A 22,915-nucleotide genomic window follows, 5' to 3' on the forward strand; every position below is an offset into this window, starting at 1 on the left:
ATTAAACACGCATAGTTAGGTTAGCTTGACATTGTTTTCTAAAGATATTTTTTTAATACGATGTAATAAACTTTCCAATAAAATTTTTCAGTTTCATCTGAAAAGACTGTAAGACTTTTCTAAAAAAAAAATATATATAATTGTAGATAAAATTTTTAATTAATTTTAAAAATTAGCGATATAATAAAGTTAATTAGAAATCGGTATCATCTTCCGAATATAAAATATGAGCATAAATATATAAATATAAAGAAGGAAAACAAATAGCGGAAGAAAGACAGAGATAAGTAAAAATATTGAAATCACTGCCATCTTTAGAATGCCGCAAATCAAACGTAAATGTAGATAAGGAGGATAAATAATGGGAAAGAGATAGAAATAAGGTAAGAATTGATCATTGTCGCCATCTCTTGGATGTCAAAAAATATATTTCCGGAAGTACTTAATAGATGGCGTTGATAAACAATTCTTACTCTATTTCTATCCTTCTTTTTCTATTTGTTCTTCTTGTCTTTATTTCATTTGCGGCACTCTGAAGATGGCGTTGATTTCTTAATTTTTACCCTATCTCTGTCCTTCTCTTTATTTGCTTTCCTTGTCTATGCTGTCCCGCAAAATTTACGTTCAAGAAATGATTCAAGATATCTTATTAATTTTATGATTATAAATTTTAATATGATTTTAATAATTTATTAAATCCAATTTTTATATATCCAATTTAATATATATATATATTGTAAGTAAGTATACACATATATATTATACATTTATTTTTATTGATTCATATAATTAACGATGCAAGAAGTATGTATAGATACCTGTACATTTCAAACGAATTATTTTAATAAAATACTTTATAATATTTTATTAATAATTTATAATTTGATATTAGTATATTAAATTAAATTATCTAATATTATATATAATTTATATAATAATACATATATCGTTTCCAATTTTATTGCACATACTGTTGTATCGGTAATGTCGAAAACAACACTAAAATGATAAGGAAGCTCTGAAGCTTCCAGAGACATGGAACAAAAAATGCATTCTTATGTTTTATCATGTTAAGCACAGAACAATTTAAATGTTCTACTAACCTCTTCTAACTATCCGTGCATGGAAGATCAGCAAAATATTTTCCATGGATTCGTTATGTTAAGCAACAACGACAGGATTTTGGAGAATATAGAAGTGAAGACACCTAGCCCTATACCTTCTTCTGCTGATAGGAATTTTAATCTCTTCTTTTTTTTACATCCATCGCAAATTCTCTTCTTTTCTTTATTTTCGTCTTTCTATTTTGACAATTAGGTCTAAACTTAATACTCAATCATGATTTTTTGATACAGAATGTAATTGTTAAATGTTTTAATTTCAATTTTTTTCCCTAGAAAAAAATCTCCAAATAAATAACATTACCTATAAGGTAATCAAGTCTAATGATTGAAAACATCCGTAATTCATTTTCCATTTCCTAACCTATGGCATTTTTCTTTCACCTCATAAGTTGAAAGAATATCAATATTTTTATCATCGATCACGACGCAATAACGATATTTTAATAACAACGACTGAAACAAAACGTAATAAATAAAGATGAAATGTAAAATAATCGTATCTAATAAAAATTCTAATTGACACATGCACACACGTAAGTATTATCTTTGATTACAATTTTTGATAATAACCCGATACGTTAAATATTATAATAATTCGCGTCAAAATGTCTCGAAACAAAATCTTAACAAACTAAATTTTACGAATTTTTTATCTCTTGTATACATCACTTTTCGTTAAATCGTCGAATTAAATTTCATTTCGTCTGGTTTATATTAGATGATCCGACGAAAAAGATTTAACGTGAGGTTTAAGTCTCATTTTAATGAATCTTTAAACAACCGACAAAGTAAACAATACGTAACGTGTCTCTGATAGATCGTTCGATCAACGAAGACGAAGAAAACATCGTGAGGAGCGAGAGCAGTTCCGGAGGTAGTTCCCCGTCCGATCTGAGGGAACGTCTTCAACATCATCCATCGCCGAACGAAGCCGCGCGTCTCGCGAATCGCGTGATTAGCATAAGCCGTCGCCTTTCCCGTAAACGAGACTATTATTTTCACGGTACGACGAATCGAATCGAGGAGAACATTGAGAGGGAAGAGAGAGAGGAACGGGAGACCGTCTATTCGAAAAAATCGTATAGCGATCTGAAGTCGAAAGACGCTCGGACTCGGAGAAGGGCGAAAATTCGGTTGGAGAACGAGAGGAATCGAACGATGGTCGTTTCGAAACCGAACGAGATATGCCCACCCGATTTGAAGAACGATTCGAACAATGACCAAAGATCCGGTAGAAACTCGTTGCTCGACAGTAAGATGGAGGGGATTAAGGAGGAGAGTTCCGAGCAACAGGCGTCGTTCGGTATCGATGTATTGACGAGCGATCCCCAACGATACTCGCCTTTGTCATCCAGATTGGCGAGCACCTCTGGTCTGTATCGCAACCAACAAGACGAGGGAAGCAACGATTCGTCAAGATCCAGGGGAAGCGCGTCGTTCCTTCACCTTTATTCCAGCGCCTCCTGCGAGAACTCGCCGAAAAACAGGATCGAGTTGCAACCACTTTCGCCAATTTCTATAAAAAATTCGCCGCAAAACAAATACAGGCCTTGCCGCGGTGTGATCCTGCAGAATCTCAGCTCGGGTAGCGAGGCCGAGTCCGGTTTCGAGGTTATGTCGGACAGGATCGGTATGAAGAAGCTCGACCGTCTGATCCCAATCACGCCTCAAGAAACTGAAATTTCATCTCATTTATGCGGTAGCCCGAAAATTCAGAATATTAACAATAGCCCGTTGTCCATACCTTTGTCGACGAGAAAATCGTCCAATTACGTCCTCGTCAAATCATCGAGAAACGATTACATGGAGAATATCGTAGCATCACCCATCTCGGGTATGAATTATATCGAAAACAAATTTCAACCGCAGAGTTTAAACGAGCCCCCGGCATTCGCGTTGAACACGAGGAAAAACCTGTCCCGCGACAGATCTTTCTACAGAGCACTGGACACGTCGAGGAGCGATTGCAGTCAAGACATGAGGAACAGCGGAGTGGGGAAAAGCATGGTGGACGAACCTCTGTTCTTCTCTGCCAGAGAAGAGACTATACGCGATTACAACAGAGAGCGCTTCGAAACGAAACCGTTGCGCGAAACTTCGTTTTACCCCATCTCCCCCCGCGTCCCGCCTAATCTCGAAACTTCGAGAAACGTGATGCCGTACGACGTGATCAACGTGGTCGAGCAAAATTTCGCGGTCGACGCGGCGATGAAGAAAAATTGTGACATTGTTTTCGGCGATGAAACGGAAATACCCATGAATCAATACGATCCTACGAATTCCAATCCATGTGCCAATCAGATTTTCGCTCTAACACCGCGAGCTATACGATCGCCGGAAATAATATTGAAAAGTCCAATAACGTACAAGAATCCTTTAGACGCGGACAAATCGGAATTTTACCCGTCCAATATCACGAATACGATAGCTCTGAAGAAAGCGATATCGAAACGTATATTGAACTACGAGAGCAGTAACGAGAATAAAAATTCTCAATTGCAAAACATCATGCTCCCGCCGGACTTCAAGATCTGCGGTTCCAGCGAGATTCAGAGCAGAACATCGTCGTTCACGGAATTTTTCGCTGGTGACTCGACCAAATCGCGGGAGAACATATTCTCCCCGGAATTCATGAGAAGCAACGAGGAAACGCGCGCCCTGGACGAGGACAAGATCAACAGCGATCAGGAATTCGTCAACGTTCCCACTCTCGCCCTCAACTCGCAGGAGGTGTCCTTCTCCACCTCGCCCGCCAGTAAAATTTGCTCTGAAAGACATTTGGACACGGACACGTTGATCATGGCACTCTCGAACGCGTCCCTCGACCAGAAGCCGACGAAAGACGTATCTGAGAACACGTGCAGCGAGTCTTGCCCGGACAGCAAAACGATCTCGAGGCCGGACTCGTCCGACAATTTACAGATGGACACCAATGTCGAGTCGAGATTGAAGTCAGACGAGAGCCACACGAAACTTATTATAACATCGAGAACGTCTTGCAGATCGTCGTTCCTCAGCTTGAGATCCAAGATACCCGTGAAAATTCCCACGGACAGAAGTAGAATGTCGTTAACGAGCAAATATAGCGAGAGCGAGAAACGAACGTTCAGCCAGAGAACAAATTTGAACGATTCGAGCAGACAAACGTTCGGCAGTAACACGTCGTCGCCCGAAGCTTATCGATACGAGTCCGAGAGGAGCAACGAGACGTGCAAATCGCGCGACAGCTCTCCGTACGCGAAAAGTTACGAGGATGTTAGGAACAGTGGCGAGGTTTCGTATAGATGCGCGAACACGATGGACACGATGGAGCAAGAGAAATATTCTGATTCGAATTATGCGAAAGGCGAAAAGGAGAAGGGGAGATTGGAAAATGTGGAAAAATCGAGTTTGACGTTAGAAGTTGTTCCATCCAAAACTTGTTTATCGTTGCCGTGCGAGGTGAACAAGGAAAATAAGGAGGGAAAAGAAGGGGATCAGAGTAGTTTCGTGAAATCTGCCGTTAATCGCGCGATGAGGAGTGACGGGTTTAGATCGACCGATTCCGCGGAGAACTCGAGGAAATCTGAGAAGGAAGGCAAATCGAAATGCGTGGAAAACGTTATTTCTTCGAACGACGACTCGGATAGTTCGTCGTCGCGTGATTACGGTGTTCAAAAATCCGTTAAAGGGATCGAAATGTACGAGGAATCTTGTAATTTTATTTCATCGAGAATCGCTCCTTCAGACTCGTCGACGAGTCGTCGAAGCAAGCATGTGAACGTTTACGAGGGGGAAATATTCGAGAAGATAGTCGAGAATAGGAAGCCGCCTAATTTGTTCGAGAATCAGATCGGGGACGGTGGCCACGAGATACACAGTATGGAGGATCCGGATAAATTGAAATACGAATCGTTGAACGCCTCGCCGGACGACGAGGAGGTGATCAAAACGGAGATAAGTATCGAGAGGGAGAATTACAAGCCGCAACGATTTTCTTTGGAAAGATTGGCAGCCGAACAATTCCGGAGAACCATGAATTTGGAACAGACGAAAATTATCCAATCGGACACCGCCACGTTCTTCCCGACCGACAAATTTTGCGAGATGCCACAATTCATTCTCTCGTGTTCCTCCTCGACGCCTAAACTGCGCCACGACAAGTCGAAAGAGTCGCCACGTTTCAAGAAGAAGAGCCAGGACAGATTCCCTTTCACGATTTCGGAAAAAACAAGCATCGCCTCGATGAAGTTCAAGGTCTCCGGCCGACTCGGCAATCTGGACGAGAACGCGGAGAACAAAGGCTATACACTGGACATGCATCCAAGCATAACCAGATTGGCAGGCTCTGGATTCGAGGATTCGCCTACGGAAATAATCAGTTACGTGGCGCAGACCGAGTTGGAGAATCGTTACGGTAAATCGTCCGGAATGAAGGGATTGGTGAAGAAATTTTCGGCTAGGTGGAAAAAGCAAAAGAAATGCGAGGAGGAGGAGGCGGACGGGAAAACGACCAGCATTATCTATAAGAATCGGGATTATCGGGAAGAAAGGGAGAGCTCGATGGAAAGTTGCTCGGAATTGTCCTCGTTGCAGGAGTTCAAGATATACGAGAGTATGGAGGAGAAATTGTGTAAACCTGAGGCTAATCCGGATTCTCCGGACGAAAAATCATCCGTGATTCGCGACGATCATCATTCGTTTATGGGTGAATGTTCTAAAAACGTGTCAACATGCATTGAAAATCCTTGTAGACGCTACGATCGGGATGATTTGTGGGTTCAAGATCTCAAAGATTCCAATTCTAATCGCGAGGAACAAAGGAAGAACGAGGAAACGTCGAAAAAAATGGATGGAACGAAAGCGAAGAATCCTTATTCGGTGTTCTTTGTTAAAAGCACGCAAGTAACACCGCAAACTTCCGCCAGGCCGTTTGTCTCGGAGAGCGCGAAGAAAAAGCAAAACATTTTGGTGCAGAAAAAGATGAATCGTGTAAAGTTTCATAACAGTTCATTGGTCATCGTTCCGAAACGATCAAACGAAAATATGCACGAGAAATCCAAAAATAGAAATTCCGAACGTAACAAAAAAAACAAAGATATGGAAAGTGGATGTTTTTGCTTGCGATTTTATCGAATGATTATACCGGGGTCGTTTGGATCGATTTCCAAATATCGGTCGAAAGCGAATGATAATTCGCCGTCGATAAAGAAGAGATTTTCTGTCTCGTTGCAAAGAAAAAAGGGTTGACGCTCATCTGTCGTTTCCTGATACAATACGAATATTTGTTTCACTTTTTATAACTACATATGTACATAAATGATTAACAAATGGTTGGAAATTAATTTCGGGATCTTTTGCTTTACCTTTTTCTATATGTTTTTTTGTTTGTACATATACATCTGCGATAAATACTGCGCATTTGATAATTATGTCAACGCATTTAAACGATTCGAGTCTCTTCATGACTTATACATACACATATGTATCCTCGTGTTATATTAAAAAAAAAAAAAAAATGTGTCTTCATTTTTTAAAACTAAAATTATGAATAACTGCCAAGAAATTGTATATCGAAAATCAATAATATGAGTGATAAATAGGAATATTAATGTCATCGTTCATGTTCTTTATTTATACGTCGTTCATACATATCTCATTTATTCTCAATAATAGTGTTGCACGCTTACTTCCATCTTTTTTTTTTTTTTTTTTTTTTTTTTTAAATTTTTTTTTCCATTTCGCTTTCGCTTTTTTTTTTGCATACGAGTGAGTCTTTGCTGAAGATGCGCATTTACCGAATTTATCGCCTTAATAAAACGTTTCTTTCGCTACGCTTTCTTTAACTTATTATCGTTATTATCGTTACCATTATAGAAAAAATAAGTCTTTAAATAATCACATAAGAGTTGTCGAGCCGTCGAGGATCGTGAGGAAAAAGGAGGGTAGGGGAAAAGAGAGAACGTGTTTGTATACATACATGCATGCATACGTGTATTTTGTCAACACACATGTAAACGATTTGTAATGTATATGTAATCATGGTGTATGTATATGTTCGAATGATAATCGTGTACGTTGTGTGTACATATATGTATGTGTGTTAAGTATTCAAGGATGTAGGTAACATGTTTTCCGAAATAACAGAGTAGTTGGCTCTATATTCGTATTTTCGTTTACCAGCTCCCTCGAAATAACGATGATATCGCTCTAAGCCTAGAAAAAATCTATCTACCGAGAAGACCAGTCATTTTCGTTTTAAAACTATATATGTATATATATATATATATATATATATATATATACATATATCATATACATATCAAATATATATATATATAAATATATAGTTTTATATTTATATATACGAGGTACGCGTTACGCGTTATTCCGCTATACGGCCGGGAGGAGCTTTAATCGATTCGATGAAGGGAAGTGGTCAACGACCACCGAGAGAGACCAGCGAAAAGGAGTATAAAGAAAATCAACATTAAAGGCAACGCGTTTCCGCAATCTGCCTCGAGAGTACATTCTTTCTTTCCTTCTTTGTTTTTTTGCTTTTTTCTAATGTTTCTAAAAAGGGAAAGGAAGCTCTCAGTTCTCGTGCTATATCCCTACATGTTCATGTGCGTATACAACTAATCGGTATGCATGGTGTATCTTATAGTATTTTTATCTACCGTAAAAGGACTATATCCAAATACTTGGTTAATTTACCGTATAATCAACAAATATGAAAAAGAAAAAAATAATCGTTCGATATGATCTAAAAAAAAAAATAAAAATAAAATAAAATAAAATAAAAAACTGAAATGGATCATATAAAATCAATAGTTACGAGAAAAAGAAAAAAAAAAAATATATATATATATAATCTAAGAAAAATTAAAATCAATAAGATAATAATAATTAAAAATTAATAGTCGCTCATTTGCGAACAATTAAAATTTGTTTCGCTTCGAACGACTACTACTCGAAGATTAATGTTATATACTCTTACATCGTGCTAATCGTTATAATATCTAGTAAATTCCTATACGATGTTGAGCAACCGATTATCTCAGTTTACAAAAAATATATCTATGAAGTATCCGATATTTTTCGTTTTTATATCATTGATGAAATATAATAAGCCCCGTATATACGTGACACCGATCAATCGTGCTAAAAATTTAAGAAACAGAAAATTGGTTACAAAACAAAAGAAAGAGACGAGCTTTGCTTTCTTCCTTTCTCTTTTAGAAACTTCGAGAAACGATATAGATTCTACTGATTCTTCAGTTTGGCCAGTTTTTATTGTATGCACCATTTCAACTTCTTGTGCTCGAATTCGCTTACTTCTTCGTCATCTCATCGTCATCGTCGTCGAAGCTCGAATCATCAGGACGGGACTGACTGGGGAAACGACGTCACAAAGGAGGTGGAATGGAGAACTCTTTCCGCACGTAAAACAGAATATAAGGTTTACACTTAGCGACCGCGTCGGTGGTTGCTGGCCGTACAGAGCTATCGTTAAAGTGAAACCATTGTCCATCGTGAACAGCGAAGGCAGTGTAATGTCCAGTTCCAGCGCTAAAATGGATATTCCAATATTTATTGTCAAAATAGATATCCTATTATCGTTACACAATAAATAAGAAAAGTAATTTTTTACAATATGAGAATATTTGTGAATTGTGATTACAGGCTTGATAAAATCCATTGAATTTTGCTTCTTATAAATAAATATGATATTTTGTAATATTTTGTATTATATTTATACAGTCGGTTTATGAAAGGTATAAAAAGATGAATATAAGAATAAGTAAAATAGATAAGTTTGATTTCTACTTTACATAAAAGAATCAACATGGAAAAAGAGGTTAGAGCATACCCAGAACCATGATGCACAATAACGGCAGCTAAATCATACAGATGACTATTCGAAGCGCCCAATTTCGTTCCATTCACGCCACGCACTGTAAATGCAGACATATCGAGTGACTTCATTGGGAAATCCACCTGTGTATCCACCTTCGAGCGATAGGAATTGCACCACCTAAATCTTTTAATGTGAAGGCACAACACCTAAAATAAAACACATAATCAATAGATTACATCATATATATATATATATAAATACTAAAAATACAAAATTCTATTCCATCAAAAATCGATTAATTAATTAATCAAAAAATATACATCTTAGAAAATGAAACATATTTGAAAAATTAAAAAAAAAAAAAAAAAAATACAAAAAGAAATAATATTGCTAAATTTTTATTAAATTAATTTTATTGTAATCATAGATAACGTTAATAAATGTTTTATTAATGTAATAATGTTTAAATTAATAAATGTATGCTAACATTAGGCAGCCTGTGTATCCAGAACCTCTTAGTGGATCTCTGTTTCCCCATGCAATTGTCACAAAAGTATAGTTCGCTATCGGCCAGCTCTTCAACTTTGAAAAATCTCGTTAAGCTGTACGTGAGACTGCAAACCTCTTCTTGCTCTTTCGTCCGTCTCTGCAATCTGTCCGGTATATCCAATGAAAGATCCTGAAAGGGCTCGTGCGTCTTGGAATCCGTACGACAGTTCATGCAGTGGACCTGCGCGAGGAAACGCGATCCATAATTTGTCCGCGCTTCTCCCAAGAAGAAAATGAATAATAAAATGACTCTCCAAAAAAATGTTAATTCGGCACTCTCTCCCATCATTCCGCATTGAAATAACAAAGTGTAACCGGAAACGCATTAACCCTCGTCCGTTGAACGCCGGATCATTTTAATCCATGAAGTGTCATGCATAGAAAATAGCAGGTAATAGAATATTCAAGTAACACGGATTACTTTCTTATCAAACATTATAATTATTGATAAATCTATAACGAGAATATTTCAATATTAAATGTGTTTAAGAAAAGATAAAAAGATAAATCCAATTAAATATTAGTTGAATTGAATAGGAAAATCAAAAGAATTATTGAGCGCATCAATTAAATCTAGAAGTAATAACTTTATACTTTTAATAATACTGAACTTTTCTTTCTCAAAATACATATATATATATATCAAGGATCAAAATGATACAGCATCTGCCGACTGTAATGCAGATCAGATCAGTTATTTCGAGGGTTAAACAGAGCTTCCTCCGAGAACAATCCGGCGACTTACCACGCTAAGAAGAGTGCCTCCGAACACGGCTGTGACGATGCTTTGCTTGCCACGCAAACCGAGAGGCTCGTGTCCCAGTCTGGGCAACAATTGCAAAAGTTCCGTATGTAGTCTGTCCAACATATAGGTGAGAAATTCATGAGCGTCTTGTTGTTGGTAGCCCCGAAATCTTGGCACGACTTTCCAGATGACGAGGAAAAGGCATTCGGGGGATATCGCCTGGCCGTTCGAGCCGCCTAGATTCAAGCCAAGCAGAACCTTCCTCAACTCTTCCGCGAGGAGGGCGTCGCTCATGAACTCTTTTGCTCTACCGGGTGTGACGATTCGACCTCTGTGCGTGGGCGGCTCGTCGAACGGTATACCCTCGAGACACGGCATCTGCGTGAGATACTCGCAAAAATGGCTGATATTGTTGAACGATTGTAACACCACGTTCATGAAACAGGTGTTGCCAAGATTCCTCAGGCCGACGACTTTCTTCTCCTTTGAGGTTATCTTCGAGCTCCTACGCTTTGTCGCCGGTCTATTGTCTCCGCTCGTCCCATCCAACGAGTGTAACCTCTTTCGCGCTGTCCTCGGCCGCAGGTTCCTTACGACCACTTCCGCCTTCCACAGGGCGTCCGCGTCATTATCTTCGCTGTTCTCCCTCCTCGAAGACGGCGTCGTAGATGGCGAAGTGTTCCAATTCTCCTCGTTCTCTTTGTGCTCGTCCTTACGGAAGGTGGCGCGACGTATCTTCTCGATTTGGCCGCTCGTCGTATCGTTGATCACATACTCGTCGCACATGTAACTGAAACGTGCGTGTATTTGTAAGCGCGGGCTTCGTTCGGCGACAAAGATGGCATAGTTAAGTAATTGAAGCGTTTAAGCTGCTGTTGGATTCTTTCTTTCTTTCAGTATCAAATATTCGATAAATGACTAATTGTAAGTAAGGCAACAACGACTTATCATCGTGTAACGTATTGTTCGATCGAACGTGAGCCATTCTCGCAACGATTGAAACGTTAAATTTAAAAAATTCGAAACGATAGGATGGGAAAGGAAGAAGAAAAAGAAAGGGGGGGATAATAATAAAAGTACGTACTTTTTATAAATTGAGCGAGAATTTCGAAACTCGAGGCATTTCGAGAATGTTTCACTACTCGTTTTCGTTTTTTCTAACGCATAAAAAAGAAAGGAAAGGAAACATGGCCGAGCAAAACTGGAGGGAAATGCGAGTGGGCGAGATTAAAAATCGTATCAATGATGAGAAGAGGAGGAAGAAGAGGAGGATCGTCGATCTGTGTCGTGGAGAATGGCGAAAGCGAAGGGTTTAACTTACCAGAATACTGCCAGGTTCTCACAGTCGATACAAACACAGTGTTGAGTATTTTCTTCGTGATGCTGTAATGCATGGCCTGCCACGTATCGTCCACAGTGAATGGCTCCGCAGTACAGACAGAGCCACGTACTTTTCTCGGTGCCACATACTATCGACAATAACAAAGTACGTTCGATAAAAACGTTGCATTCGTAATTCGCGTTTTATTTAAAAAAAAAAAAAAATTATCGTTCTAATATTAAAAATAATATGAAAGTAAGGAAGTAATATTAAAAGATTGAGAGCAATGATGCTTCTCCATATTTATTCCTCTTATATCGAATTCTATGGTAATACCACTACTTTCTTAAAATAAGATAAAATTGACCCACTAATCTCATTTATTTCATATTATTAAAATCCTTCTAAAGACTCGATGGACGTGTGCAGATCGTAGAAAGCAGGAAGATTGATAAATTAAAACTTATACTTCTTCTACAATTATACGATTAAAAATTACATCGTAAAAATGACATTATTTTAATATTATTCATTAAAAGCTATTATTTTTATTAATTTTAAATTGAAATTGCAAAATTTATTCTTACTCGTGTATTTTCGTAGAAAAATCGACTTAACACTTTTTTTTCTTAACGATATTCCAGATTTCTTGATTTTTATCCAATATTTGCAAGTTTTATAGAATTTCAAACATATTTAAGGCATTTCAAACACAAACAAGACATAAATAAAATAATTGTTACGAGATAATATAAGTTCGAAGTCGATGTACCATCTTTTCGTACCATCTCAGCTTACGTAATTCTCAAGAGAGCGCGTAAAACCAGGGTGAATGGGAGGAAGGTAGTTCGACACACCCCCTTCGCAGTCGATCGATCGCAAAATGTCTCGCAGTGCTATCACGTTTGAGATTTTGCATGCGCATTTTTTTTTTCTTTACACGATTCTTTTTTTTTTTTTTTTTTTTTTCTCTCTCTTAACATCGCAATATATCCACAGTTTTAAAAAAGCAAGCAATGCACATGCGTTAACTTAATTGATCTCATTTCAAGAAGACGCGTTACTGCAATTAAGCTGTGACGAAGAAGCAAGTTGAACGAATCGATGATAAAATATTCGAAATTTCGATTCTACGTATCGTTGGAATCGAATTGGTTTAGACCATTTTTTTTTTTATTCCTTTGTGTTTACCGGAATTTACACATCGCCCTGCTTGATACACGTTTATTTTTAGCTATCCAAATAAACTACAATACGCAACGGAAGAAAAAAATGTAAAATTGTTAGATGTAAAAAGTGCGAGAACATGAAAATTGAGACGCTAGTCGGCCGCACGAAAAGCAACTGAAATCCAATCTTCCAGAAGCACGTATCCTATATACCTATACAGGCGTTTATTTTACAATCTCACGTAAGTATTATAGTTCCACGCCCTGTGCGAATTATTTTCTCCTATTTTTTTATGGAATATAACGCATAATTTTAATTAACGAAGAACTTTATATAGTAAAGAAACATTGATCGAGATTACGTAACGTTACATTCTACTTATTTTTTGTAAAAATTTTAAAAATAACGATAGGAAATATATAATGATACATATATTTTAAGATTTTATTCAATTGGTATGTATGAAAGAATAGATACTTTTGTGTATCAAATTCGAAGATAGTTTTACAACGATATTTAAGACGTATTGGTAACATGCGAACAATAATTTGAAACGTCATATACAATTTCTTGCATATACAATTTCAATTTTGTCTGAAAAAAAAAAAAATTTTTTTTCTAAAAAAATGAATTTTGAAAAATTCATATCGTTGTATTATTTTACTTCTAACAATAACTAGTATATTACTTAGAATAATAGTATATTGTAAACAGTATCATAAGATTTATTAGATTATTATAATTAAACTTTCATTATCGGTAAAAAAAGATAATGTTACAAAACAATCAAGTTACGCACTATGAAACGAATCTTTTGAAAGTCGGCTATAATTCGCAATTTCATGTGGAAACATACTCTGCATCATGATATATTCTTGGAAGATCACGTCAGTGCAGCTAAGTTCGAAATCGAACGAAAATCGTCGATAGACGCGTGTATAGGTATGATGAAGCTTGAAAATTTCCGATATGTTAACGGACAATTTCAAGGTGAAAAAAAAAACTCGAAGGGTAACTGACAATGATCTAACCTGTACACATTCATTCCACGCTTCTTTTACTTCTCTATCTCTTTTGTCATCGCTCTATCTCTTTCTCGCCTTGGTAACGAACGATTCGATTCGCCACGCCTACTGCGTGTTACGTCGTCGAAGAATTTCGTCGACGCATTGTCCAAGCCACGGTACGATAGATAAGGAAAAACGACAACGACAACACACACAGTATTAAGTTTGATATTGATGCAAGAGAAGGAGAAGAATGACGGAAAAATTCGTTTCCCGAGCAATGCACCTCGTATCGAGGCATCCGATTAGCAACGACGCCGTTATCGATTTTGCAACGTCGTACCCGAACCAGCTTGCAGCGCAGGAAAAGAGGCAGAAGAGGGGTGAGAGAGGGGGAGAAGAGGTGTGGAACATGGGGTTCTTTTATAGCCCACAAGGGACGATTTTTCTCCTGCGTGACTCGTATGAGAGTCAGGCTTGGTAATTTTTACTAGCGTCACTCTGCTCGCGAGAGCACAGGGATATTTAAATTGATCTTGCAACCTGGATACGTTGCGATTCGTCGAGCATGAATGATCTCTCGGGAGAACATGACGACTAGCGACGATGACGACGACAGTCGACGGTGAAATCGTGTAACTTTGTCCATCTTGAACGAATTCAGGAAACCGCGTGCTAACATCGTGCTGAATCGAATTGAGCAATCGAAAGTTCGCAAAAAAATCCCTAGTCTGACTCATCGATCGCGCTAGTACAGCTAGCTATGAAAAGCTCTCTCCTTGACTATTTGTTTCGTTCCATTATTCTTCCCTCTCCCTTCCTTTCACGTGCTCTCGTTCCTTTCTCTTTCTCATTCCTTGACGAAGATGACGAACGGAAGATATACTTTGTAAATTGCGATAGATTCCTCTTGATTTTTAAAAGATTACACTACAAATGTTAAATTCGTTTGTAAAATGTATTTTGTAATTCTTGTTTGCTCAACGATTAATTTTTTTTGAAAGAATTTGTTACAATTAAATGATAGAAATGTTCAGTTTTTAATAAATTTCGGCCGAGACCATGTTGATTGTAAAACGCTTCTTCCTTTCTACCGTAAGAGGTCGCTAAAAGAAAAAAAAGTATCGTAGTCCAAAATCGATTATCGAACAGAGGAAAGAGTCTCTATTATAAAATTTTCTATCTATAACTGTACAAAGATCCTTAGTCAAGAGAGAGAGCATGTAGGGAAAGGGAGATTTAAATGGATGCAATAAAAGTATTGCGCTTATTTCAGGATAAATATAGTATCAAAGATAGCGAGTAGAGTAGAGAGGATAAAGAGTTGAACGGTGGAGAAGAAAGCATATGATAAACGAAAAAAAAGTATTTATAAGATTATCATTCTTTTTCATTGATTTTGCAAATATAAAATTTTTAAGCCAACGATTCTTAAGAAATCTTAAGAAGCGAGTCGTCAAGTGAAAATGGATAAAATTAGGAAAAACGAAAGGCGGGAATAGTCCGGTTGAACGATGAGCACGTTTATCTGGCGAGTTCTAATGACAGATCTCAGGCCAGCTGATTAGTGCCGTCTGGTATTGATTTTCCAATGACGACCGCGCCGCATACTGAGAACTCCCAGCAGGACGATGCACACGCGCACGTCCACGACGCTCTTGTTCGGTCCGTAGAGAGACACCCATGAACGGAGGACACATATACATACCACTATATTGTATATACACTAATACACGAAGAAGAGGAGTGGACTTTCATATACATTCGCATACATGCGTGCAAGACTTGTCTCGCATTCATACGTATTCACACGTATACATTCGCGTTTATATCGAGGAGAGATGTACATATTCGCACGACGAGTTCGATTCGCGAAGCATACGAACTACGATACGTAGAGTCATGCGTCCATCATCGATACTCGCGTGTATTAACCGTGGAATACAAAGCAAACACAAACATGTATGTTGCTATACTTTTCGAAAACATGCATTAGTTTCTTTAAAGGGAAATAGAAATGGCTCGCTTCATCTCGTCGACTACGACGGCTCAAGGCCGCGAGAGGAACGGCCGGGGCCTCGGTCACGAGAGGTAAAGAAAGAGGAAGAGAAAGAGCAAGAGAAACAGGGAGAAAAAGAGAGAAACAGAGAACGAATAAAGAACGCAAAAGAAATGAGTGGAAAGGAGATGGGAGACAATAGAAGTGAAGGAAAGATCGAGATCGAGCCGACGTGCAAAATAAAATCTGAAAAAAAAGGATTGATCGAGGAACAGAGAGAAAGAGGGTCAGGTTTGATTTTCTAGATACAACTTCTTTCAAGTTTCTAAAAGGATAAAGGTATGGATTTTTTTATAAGGTCCTACCTGCACAGACGAATGGTAGATCCTTCGTACAATTCGCTTCTACGTCGTTACCGCCGAATTGGACGCTTTGAGCAAGATGTGGACACTCCATGTTTTCCTAAGCACAATTCCACGGGGCCCTCGTGGCCCCTTCGTCGGCGAGTGCCTGCGTACGTACGTGCCTGCGTTTACAACGTGCTCTTTCTCTCTTTCTCTCTTTGGGCAAAGGAGAGTAGTGGCAGGCAGAAGGATAGGGTGGGAATGATATACAAAGAAGGCGGGGTACGCTCGGTGCCCCCTAATATCCGTCACATAGTGCGGAAAAAGATGGGTACTATTCGTTGTCTTTAACGAAAAAGAAAGAATGCAACTGTTCTCGATGCGTAACGACGACGGACTGAGGAAAACGACCAGACCGAAAAGAGCAGTGGAGTGCCCGACTGGCCCCGACTACCGACCGAACGCAACCGAGCTGCGTCGGGCTCGGTTCTGCGGTGGTCGGGCTACCTCCAGAGTCACAGACCACTAATAGTCGACTGACTCGCCGGTTGTACGGTCTCTCCTCCCTGCTCCCGAGAGTTCCAACATTCGCAGGCGTGCGATTACAGCTACTCTCTCCGTTTCTCTTACTCTTTCTTCTCAACCTTCTCTCTTCACCAGGTTGTGCTAGGCTACCTAGCCTTGGATCGTGCTAGGTCGCGCAGCCTCTGAACAACTTATCCAGGTCCGGCCTAAGCGCGTGGGCGCTTTGGAAGGGCGACGCATTTCACCACAATGCAGTCGCGGACTTATTGAGCGTTATCTCTTGTAAAATGTTTAACGTTCTAAACTCGACTCGATATGATATTCTGGTTTTTCGCAATTTGAACCACAAGCAAATGGTATCGCTGATAAATATGATATCAGAGATAGGATTGCTACTTCTATATTTGCAATGTAAAATGAGTGACTCATTTCGTAGAAAGGAAAGCAAAAATCGTTTATGATATACATTAAAATACATACTCTAAATATTAATATAAATTATGTGTGCACGCTGTGCATATTAAAGTAAATTATAATTGAAACAAAAAATCGATAATATAGAATCTTTACGATTGTATCGTTTTTTCTTCTTTTTGTTACTTTGAAAATAATATTACAGTTATTAATATATATATGAAAAATCTATGAATCTATGAAAAATATCAAATCTAATATAAATTTGATTAACTTTTAAAATATTTATTTTTTATTATGAAAATATATAATATTTATATATTTTTTTCATAAAAAATTTCATATGTTAATTAATCCTTCAATAATTTATTTTATAATTTTTATAGAAGATTGAAAAGTCTGAAAAGAAGAATGAAAAAATTAATTTTAATAACTATCATAATGTAATAAATAGAACCAAGTCTAATTAAAATGGCCGATTTCTGCGCATGCGTATTTCTATTTCAAACTTTTCACTATCTTGTAATACTCTACACATAGATTTTGAAATTTATTTATATTTATTTTTTCTTTTAATAAATGCAATTATTTTTATTAAAAATTATGTGTAATAAGATATGTTGATCTTAACTTATAAAATTTATTTTATATCGATCTATTTTTTTATCATAAAAAAATTAATATGTATAAATATTGAGGAATGGTACGTATTTTATATGATAGAATGATAAAATCAATTTAAAAACATAAGATTTTAGAATGTCAGCTTGCAGTTTTATTGAAAAATGCAATACTAACAATCCTATTTAATATAAAGAAATAAATTTTAAGAACGCCTGCTATATGGTGGTAATTGAGATTGTGTAAGTTGAAGTCCTGGGATATTATTAAATCCAAGCATTTGTAACATTTCCTTGGTTTCTGGGTCAACTTCAATAATATCATGTTCCAAAGCAGATACTTCAGGAACATAGTTGTCTCTGCGTTCCCTTTCTTCTTCTTGCAATTTGATAGAAATACCACGTACTTGACTGTGTCTAAGACGTTTCATCAAGTGAGTAACAAATCTGAAAACAAAGAAATCAAAAAATTAGAAAATATATTTTCATTCACTAAATTTCAAAACTTTCTATTTTTGTTTTTTATATAAATTATAAATAAATTATAAATTACAATTACAACTATAATATATTCACATTAAATAATCACTTTTCAAAATACATACCCGGCGATTTTGTTTCGCAAAGATTTGCTAGGAATAATAGCGATTTCTTCGCATATCCTTTTATTTGTATGGAAATCCATTGTTAATCGAGTATAGTATTTCTCGATGATAAGTTTTGCGGCCTTTTTGACCGTCTTTGTCCTGACGCGACTCTAAAATCATATTTGTATTGTTTTTATTTCAAATTCATTCTATCATATATATATATATATATATATATATATATATATTTCATTTATAGTTAATAAATCTAGAAATAAAGTATTCAACACACTAAACACATCCATATAACCTCAAAATTTATAAATCAATAAGTAATCAAATATTATAATGTATATTAACCATTAATATTTTAACTCTTTTATTTAAAATTATTAATAATATATTGCTATTTAATTTTTTTGTTAAATTAATAACGGATTGTTATTACTTTTTTCGATTTTTAAAATATACGCACCATGATGACTAATATTCCGTGAAGACAAACTACAAAATGGAAGAGATATACTACCGCCACAAAGTTATCAACAGTAACGGTCAACTAGAGAACTAATTTTTCTATCTATTTTATCGTCAGATTATGTTTAAGATATTCTTTAGATTAAATCTTTTAGCTTTCGAAAGTTCAAAATAGTTTATAATTATAATCATAAAACTTTATTTTAATATTCATTCTTTTTTATTAATTATGCACAACCCTAAAAAATTGTATTCATGGAATATCAAAACATTATAACCATCTAGCGATAAACTATAATTAATCATCAGATGATAAAATTACAAAATTCGTCAGTTTTGTGAAGAAGGAGATCAAATCTTAAAAATTATATAAATTATAGGCCTCGATATATCAGTTATCGATAAACAAGAATTAATTATCATTATTTATAATCTTATATAAAAATTTAATTTTAATTTCAACTATTATTAATGTTGCAATTTTAGTTTAGTAAATATTTTATTTAAAAAAGAGTTTCTCCTAATCGTAAGAGAATTTCTGTATTTCGTTTACTTAATTTATAACATTTAATATATCCTATTGAAGATAATATAGAAAATTTAATTATATTTAATTGCAATTATGATTTACTTTATGATTTAAAATATTCACTTATTTAATAGATTAAAACATTTTTATTTGTAAAAAATTAAACAATTTTTTTTTTTAAACAAAATTATGTTGCAATTGATCGCAGTAGGTGGCGCCAGTAACATCAATACTGTTTGCAAACCAGTACCGAACGTCAGTAGCTCAAAACATGTCGTGCATCGCGTTGTCGCGTCATGGAACAAGCTTAAATACGTTTCATTTGCCTTTTTTGCGAGTGACAGTTAGTTTTTTTAAAAGTACAAATGCTTTTTATCAACTGATATCATTCAGTTGTAACAGAGCATTGATAAAATATCAGAAAATTAAAAACGCCAGGTGACAGAATACGATGCGATGCGATAGTGGGGACGAAGTGTGGCGGCAGCACTGTACGCTAAACGGAGCAGCGAAGTAGAGGGAGGGAAAGTAAGAAAGATATACAATTGTAGAGTGAAAGAGACAGAGTAATGAGAGTGAGATCAAACCATATTGCGAACGCCGCGGTGCGAGAAAGACCGAAATTTCGCTCAGCAGTACACGGCAGTTGGCGTTTGTCCGTGGAAACAGGATAGTAGTCCATTGGAGGAAGAAGGAGAAAGCATCGGAGAAGGAGGGCAGACTCGCGAGGGAGAGGCGACGAGTTTGTTTATCGCCTTGGTGAACGGCGAGAGCAGTCAGTGCGGTGCTACACTTGGTCTGTAGTGGTCGGAACGATCGGTAGTTCGGTTCGAAAGTTCGGCCTCGTTCTTCTGACAATTTGTTCCGAATAGTGCGTGGGTGCCGTCGTGTTTTTCTATCGCGCACATGTCAACGTCTATTTAACCTCGTCGTAGACCTCGTGCCGGAAGAACATGCCGCGAACCACTGCCAAAACATAGTCGTTCTGTGTATGTATCGTGTGCCAAAGTCGGTGACATTTGTGTCGTAGACGCAAGATCGCTGGAATTTCACTATACAACGTGGAAACCTGTAACACCGTGTGCTTACAGCTTAAACAGGCAAGTATTTTTCTTATTCAGTTACACGGAAAACATAGTCATCGTGCTTGTTCATCAAATTGCATACGATTTGATGTCGCGTTATTTACGACTAACCTCCTGTCACTTCTACATCTATCACGGTTATGTTTTCATTATGCCTCTATATATCGACTAATATTCTCTTCAATAACTGATTACATGGCTCTTTCTCGCAATTCTTGTTCCTGTCAGCTGACATTACGGCGTCCTCGTGTACTTTCTCTTCGTGAAACTTCTCCGTCCTGTTTTTTGATTAAGATTGTACGTTTTTCCTCTTAAGGATTGAAATGCTAAACGCGATTTGTAAAATATATTTTAACTGTCGATTATTCTTTTGTGAATTTCTCCTTCGTCAAAGGTCGTTGATCTCAATTCTTTCACTTTCGTCGAAAATACAGGCTGACCGTGATTCGCATACAGAATGTACGATGTGTACGCGTTGTGTAAGAGAAAAAAAAAGGCTGTGAAAGCAGCAACTGGCTTTAGAGCGTTTCGCGAAGCTACGAGCGTATGTAATTTGGGCCAAAGCGAGTGGCGTGCGAAAAATCATCACGGCATGTGAACACGCGTGTGTGCGAATATGTATCATATGCATGAAGCATCGCTAAAGAAATATCACTATGTCACGTTCTAATCATGCGGGCTTGTGAAAAACCTTCTAATCACCATTCTTTTCTGACCTTAAACTAATTATGGTTTCACGTTTCGTCCATGGAAATAACTATGAATTATCAATCCACTATTTCCGTCGCGATTAGCTCCAACTTTTTTCTTCTTCTTTCCCCGCATTCTTTTTCTCGTGCAATCTCATCTTTTCGAGAGTTCATCACAAAAAATTGCAGCTCTTTTCTGATCGAACGAGTTCAACTTGTCAGTGATATATATGGTAATATATGTGTACTTACACGTATAGAATGGTCGTGATGTCCATGTTTGGATTCTCTGTTTCCTCGTTTTCCGTTAGATTTCAAATTGGAGTATGTTTACGAACGTGATTGGTTACAACCTTGTCGATATTAATGGCACTTTATTATCGGCTGTATAATTTTTTGTATCATGGACAATGCGATTATTATCGTTTAAAGATGATTCGAATTTCGCGAATTACGAAATGGTTTTTCTTTTATTATTTACGCTTATTATTATTTTGCGAAATGATTATTAAGAAAGAAAATATATATCCTAGAATATTCGACGATGTACAATACGTGTCAAAAAGTTGCAAATAGATTATATTTAAAAGTTTTTAATAATATTGACCATGTAATAAAACGTTATTTGCGAAGAAGGTATTTACGGCTTGTAAAGTGATTTTTGCTTTGCGAAAAATAAACGATGGAAACGATAATATCTTGTGAAAATATAATAAATTACTCGAAAAAGATTACACAGAGGTTCTTTCGTGCAAATTTTCAATAAAATTGTTATCTTTTATTTCGTTAGATAAACGACAAAACTATAAATTATTTTCAAAACATATTTAATGTGAATATATTTAATTAATGTAACAAATACTAAACTATTTTTTACAATAGCAACTATTAATTTCTTTTCGTTAATTAAATATAATAAGCTCGCTCATCTCGTCATGTCAACGTTGAAGATTAAAACGTTATACAAATATTTAAATTTTCTCTATACTTGATGCGAGTTAATAGAGAAATTAACACAATTTTTTAATCGTAAAATGTTAAAATTTATACGAGCTTTAGTTATTCTGGATATCCATATGCACGTTAAATTTACGAATTAACATTCGAACATTCATTAGTTTAGTTGTCACTAAACTGGTCAGACGCATGTTTGTTCAATGTTGTCGTCATCAGCATCTTCCTGTACGTGTGTCATTGGTAATTGAATTCGCTACGCAAGATAGTTGTTCGCAAATGCATCCAATGCTGAAACGTGTTATACATATAGGATATTCCAAAATGCATGATATTCATTATAATTATTTTATAATTATGTTTATAATTATTATTATTATAATTATTAAGTATCTATCGATTTATAATAGAGAAGCTAGGATAGGAAATTATTTCAACGTTAATGATAAATTTTCGAATTTTGAAATAAAATTACAAAAATTTATGTTGCGTTGTCCAGATTTCACGGTCGACTAGATTCTCTCGCTTATCATAGTTTTATTATCCTGCTTGCAAGTCACTTGTAACACTTTTGTAATAAAAATAAATTGAGTATCCTGCGTAAAGAACGTGAATTCCAGTTTAGCGTACTTTGTCACGTGTTAATAAACGTGACACGTTAGAACATATTAATGTCAAATTAATGATGAAGATGAAAAATATTGATTAAAATTAATTATCTATCCTACATAGTTAATCACGGAAACACGTCGATTACATTTAATTTAAATCATTCATTTATAAGTTGATTTAAACATTATTGGAAATTAATCGCGATGCACGTTTCCATTAATTCGATAAGATCCGTATATATATATATATATATATATATATTTTTTTTTAGAAATTACATTTAAAGTTAAATTAGATGTGAAATTTCGAATGGAACACGATCAA

General features: G+C 36.2%; 4 protein-coding genes and 1 long non-coding RNA gene across 18 annotated transcripts in view; 3 read left to right on the top strand and 2 right to left on the bottom strand.

The window, feature by feature from the left end:
* Positions 1-710: 710 nt before the first annotated feature.
* Positions 711-6,720, top strand: LOC147656816 (uncharacterized). The gene has a single exon (XM_086913330.1). It carries the CDS (start codon positions 2,283-2,285, stop codon positions 6,351-6,353), a length of 4,071 nt encoding a protein of 1,356 aa, XP_086769456.1. The 5' UTR covers positions 711-2,282; the 3' UTR covers positions 6,354-6,720.
* LOC100871052 (ubiquitin carboxyl-terminal hydrolase 3) lies at positions 6,712-16,666 on the bottom strand. Of its 3 annotated transcripts, none has more exons than XM_003690552.4 (6): positions 16,121-16,666; positions 11,580-11,727; positions 10,259-11,048; positions 9,452-9,694; positions 8,977-9,170; positions 6,712-8,675 (listed from the first exon to the last, which is right to left on the bottom strand). In XM_003690552.4, the coding sequence occupies exons 1-6, from the start codon at positions 16,209-16,211 to the stop codon at positions 8,513-8,515; spliced, it is 1,629 nt and encodes a 542-aa protein (XP_003690600.1). In that variant the 5' UTR covers positions 16,212-16,666; the 3' UTR covers positions 6,712-8,512. The 3 variants fall into 3 exon arrangements, with proteins under 3 accessions (XP_003690600.1, XP_086769458.1, XP_086769457.1); XM_086913332.1 differs by lacking the exon at positions 16,121-16,666 and adding an exon at positions 13,781-13,920 and having other exon boundaries at positions 8,380-8,675; XM_086913331.1 differs by lacking the exon at positions 16,121-16,666 and adding an exon at positions 12,352-12,449 and having other exon boundaries at positions 8,380-8,675.
* LOC147656817 (uncharacterized) lies at positions 10,952-11,894 on the top strand. Its single transcript, XR_015293691.1, has 2 exons — positions 10,952-11,334; positions 11,432-11,894. It is a non-coding gene; the product is annotated as an uncharacterized LOC147656817 (long non-coding RNA).
* A 1,124-nt stretch (positions 16,667-17,790) lies between the features above and the next one.
* Positions 17,791-18,759, bottom strand: RpS17 (ribosomal protein S17). The gene is made up of 3 exons (XM_012494317.3): positions 18,721-18,759; positions 18,264-18,415; positions 17,791-18,105 (listed from the first exon to the last, which is right to left on the bottom strand). Exons 1-3 carry the CDS (start codon positions 18,721-18,723, stop codon positions 17,865-17,867), a joined length of 396 nt encoding a protein of 131 aa, XP_012349771.1. The 5' UTR covers positions 18,724-18,759; the 3' UTR covers positions 17,791-17,864.
* A 737-nt stretch (positions 18,760-19,496) lies between these two features.
* LOC147656818 (furin-like) overlaps positions 19,497-22,915 on the top strand; it is a 292,983-nt gene continuing 289,564 nt past the window's right edge. For 11 of the 12 annotated variants that reach the window (XR_015293694.1, XR_015293692.1, XR_015293693.1 and 8 more), the window contains exon 1: positions 19,521-20,351. The gene's annotated coding sequence lies outside the window, so the exon portion shown is untranslated. Of the gene's footprint in view, positions 20,352-22,915 lie in introns of all 12 variants that reach the window. The other variant, XM_086913347.1, reaches the window with a different exon arrangement.

The sequence above is a fragment of the Apis florea genome, unplaced genomic scaffold, assembly GCF_048593485.1.
Source record: "Apis florea isolate Af1SG1 unplaced genomic scaffold, ASM4859348v1 contig_3496_pilon, whole genome shotgun sequence".
Lineage (NCBI taxonomy): Eukaryota > Metazoa > Arthropoda > Insecta > Hymenoptera > Apidae > Apis > Apis florea.

Bases quoted from the DNA above. Each gene is read 5' to 3' on its own strand.
- LOC147656816 (XM_086913330.1), top strand. From the start codon at position 2,283: ATGGTCGTTTCGAAACCGAACGAGATATGCCCACCCGATTTGAAGAAC.
- LOC100871052 (XM_003690552.4), bottom strand. From the start codon at position 16,211: ATGGAGTGTCCACATCTTGCTCAAAGCGTCCAATTCGGCGGTAACGAC. The intron at 11,049-11,579 runs GTAAGTTAAACC...CGCACGTTTCAG, and splicing joins GAGAACCTGGCAGTATTCTG to TTACATGTGCGACGAGTATG. The intron at 9,171-9,451 runs GTTAGCATACAT...GTTTTATTTTAG, and splicing joins GGATACACAGGCTGCCTAAT to GTGTTGTGCCTTCACATTAA.
- RpS17 (XM_012494317.3), bottom strand. The intron at 18,106-18,263 runs GTATGTATTTTG...CTTTGTTTTCAG, and splicing joins TTGCGAAACAAAATCGCCGG to ATTTGTTACTCACTTGATGA.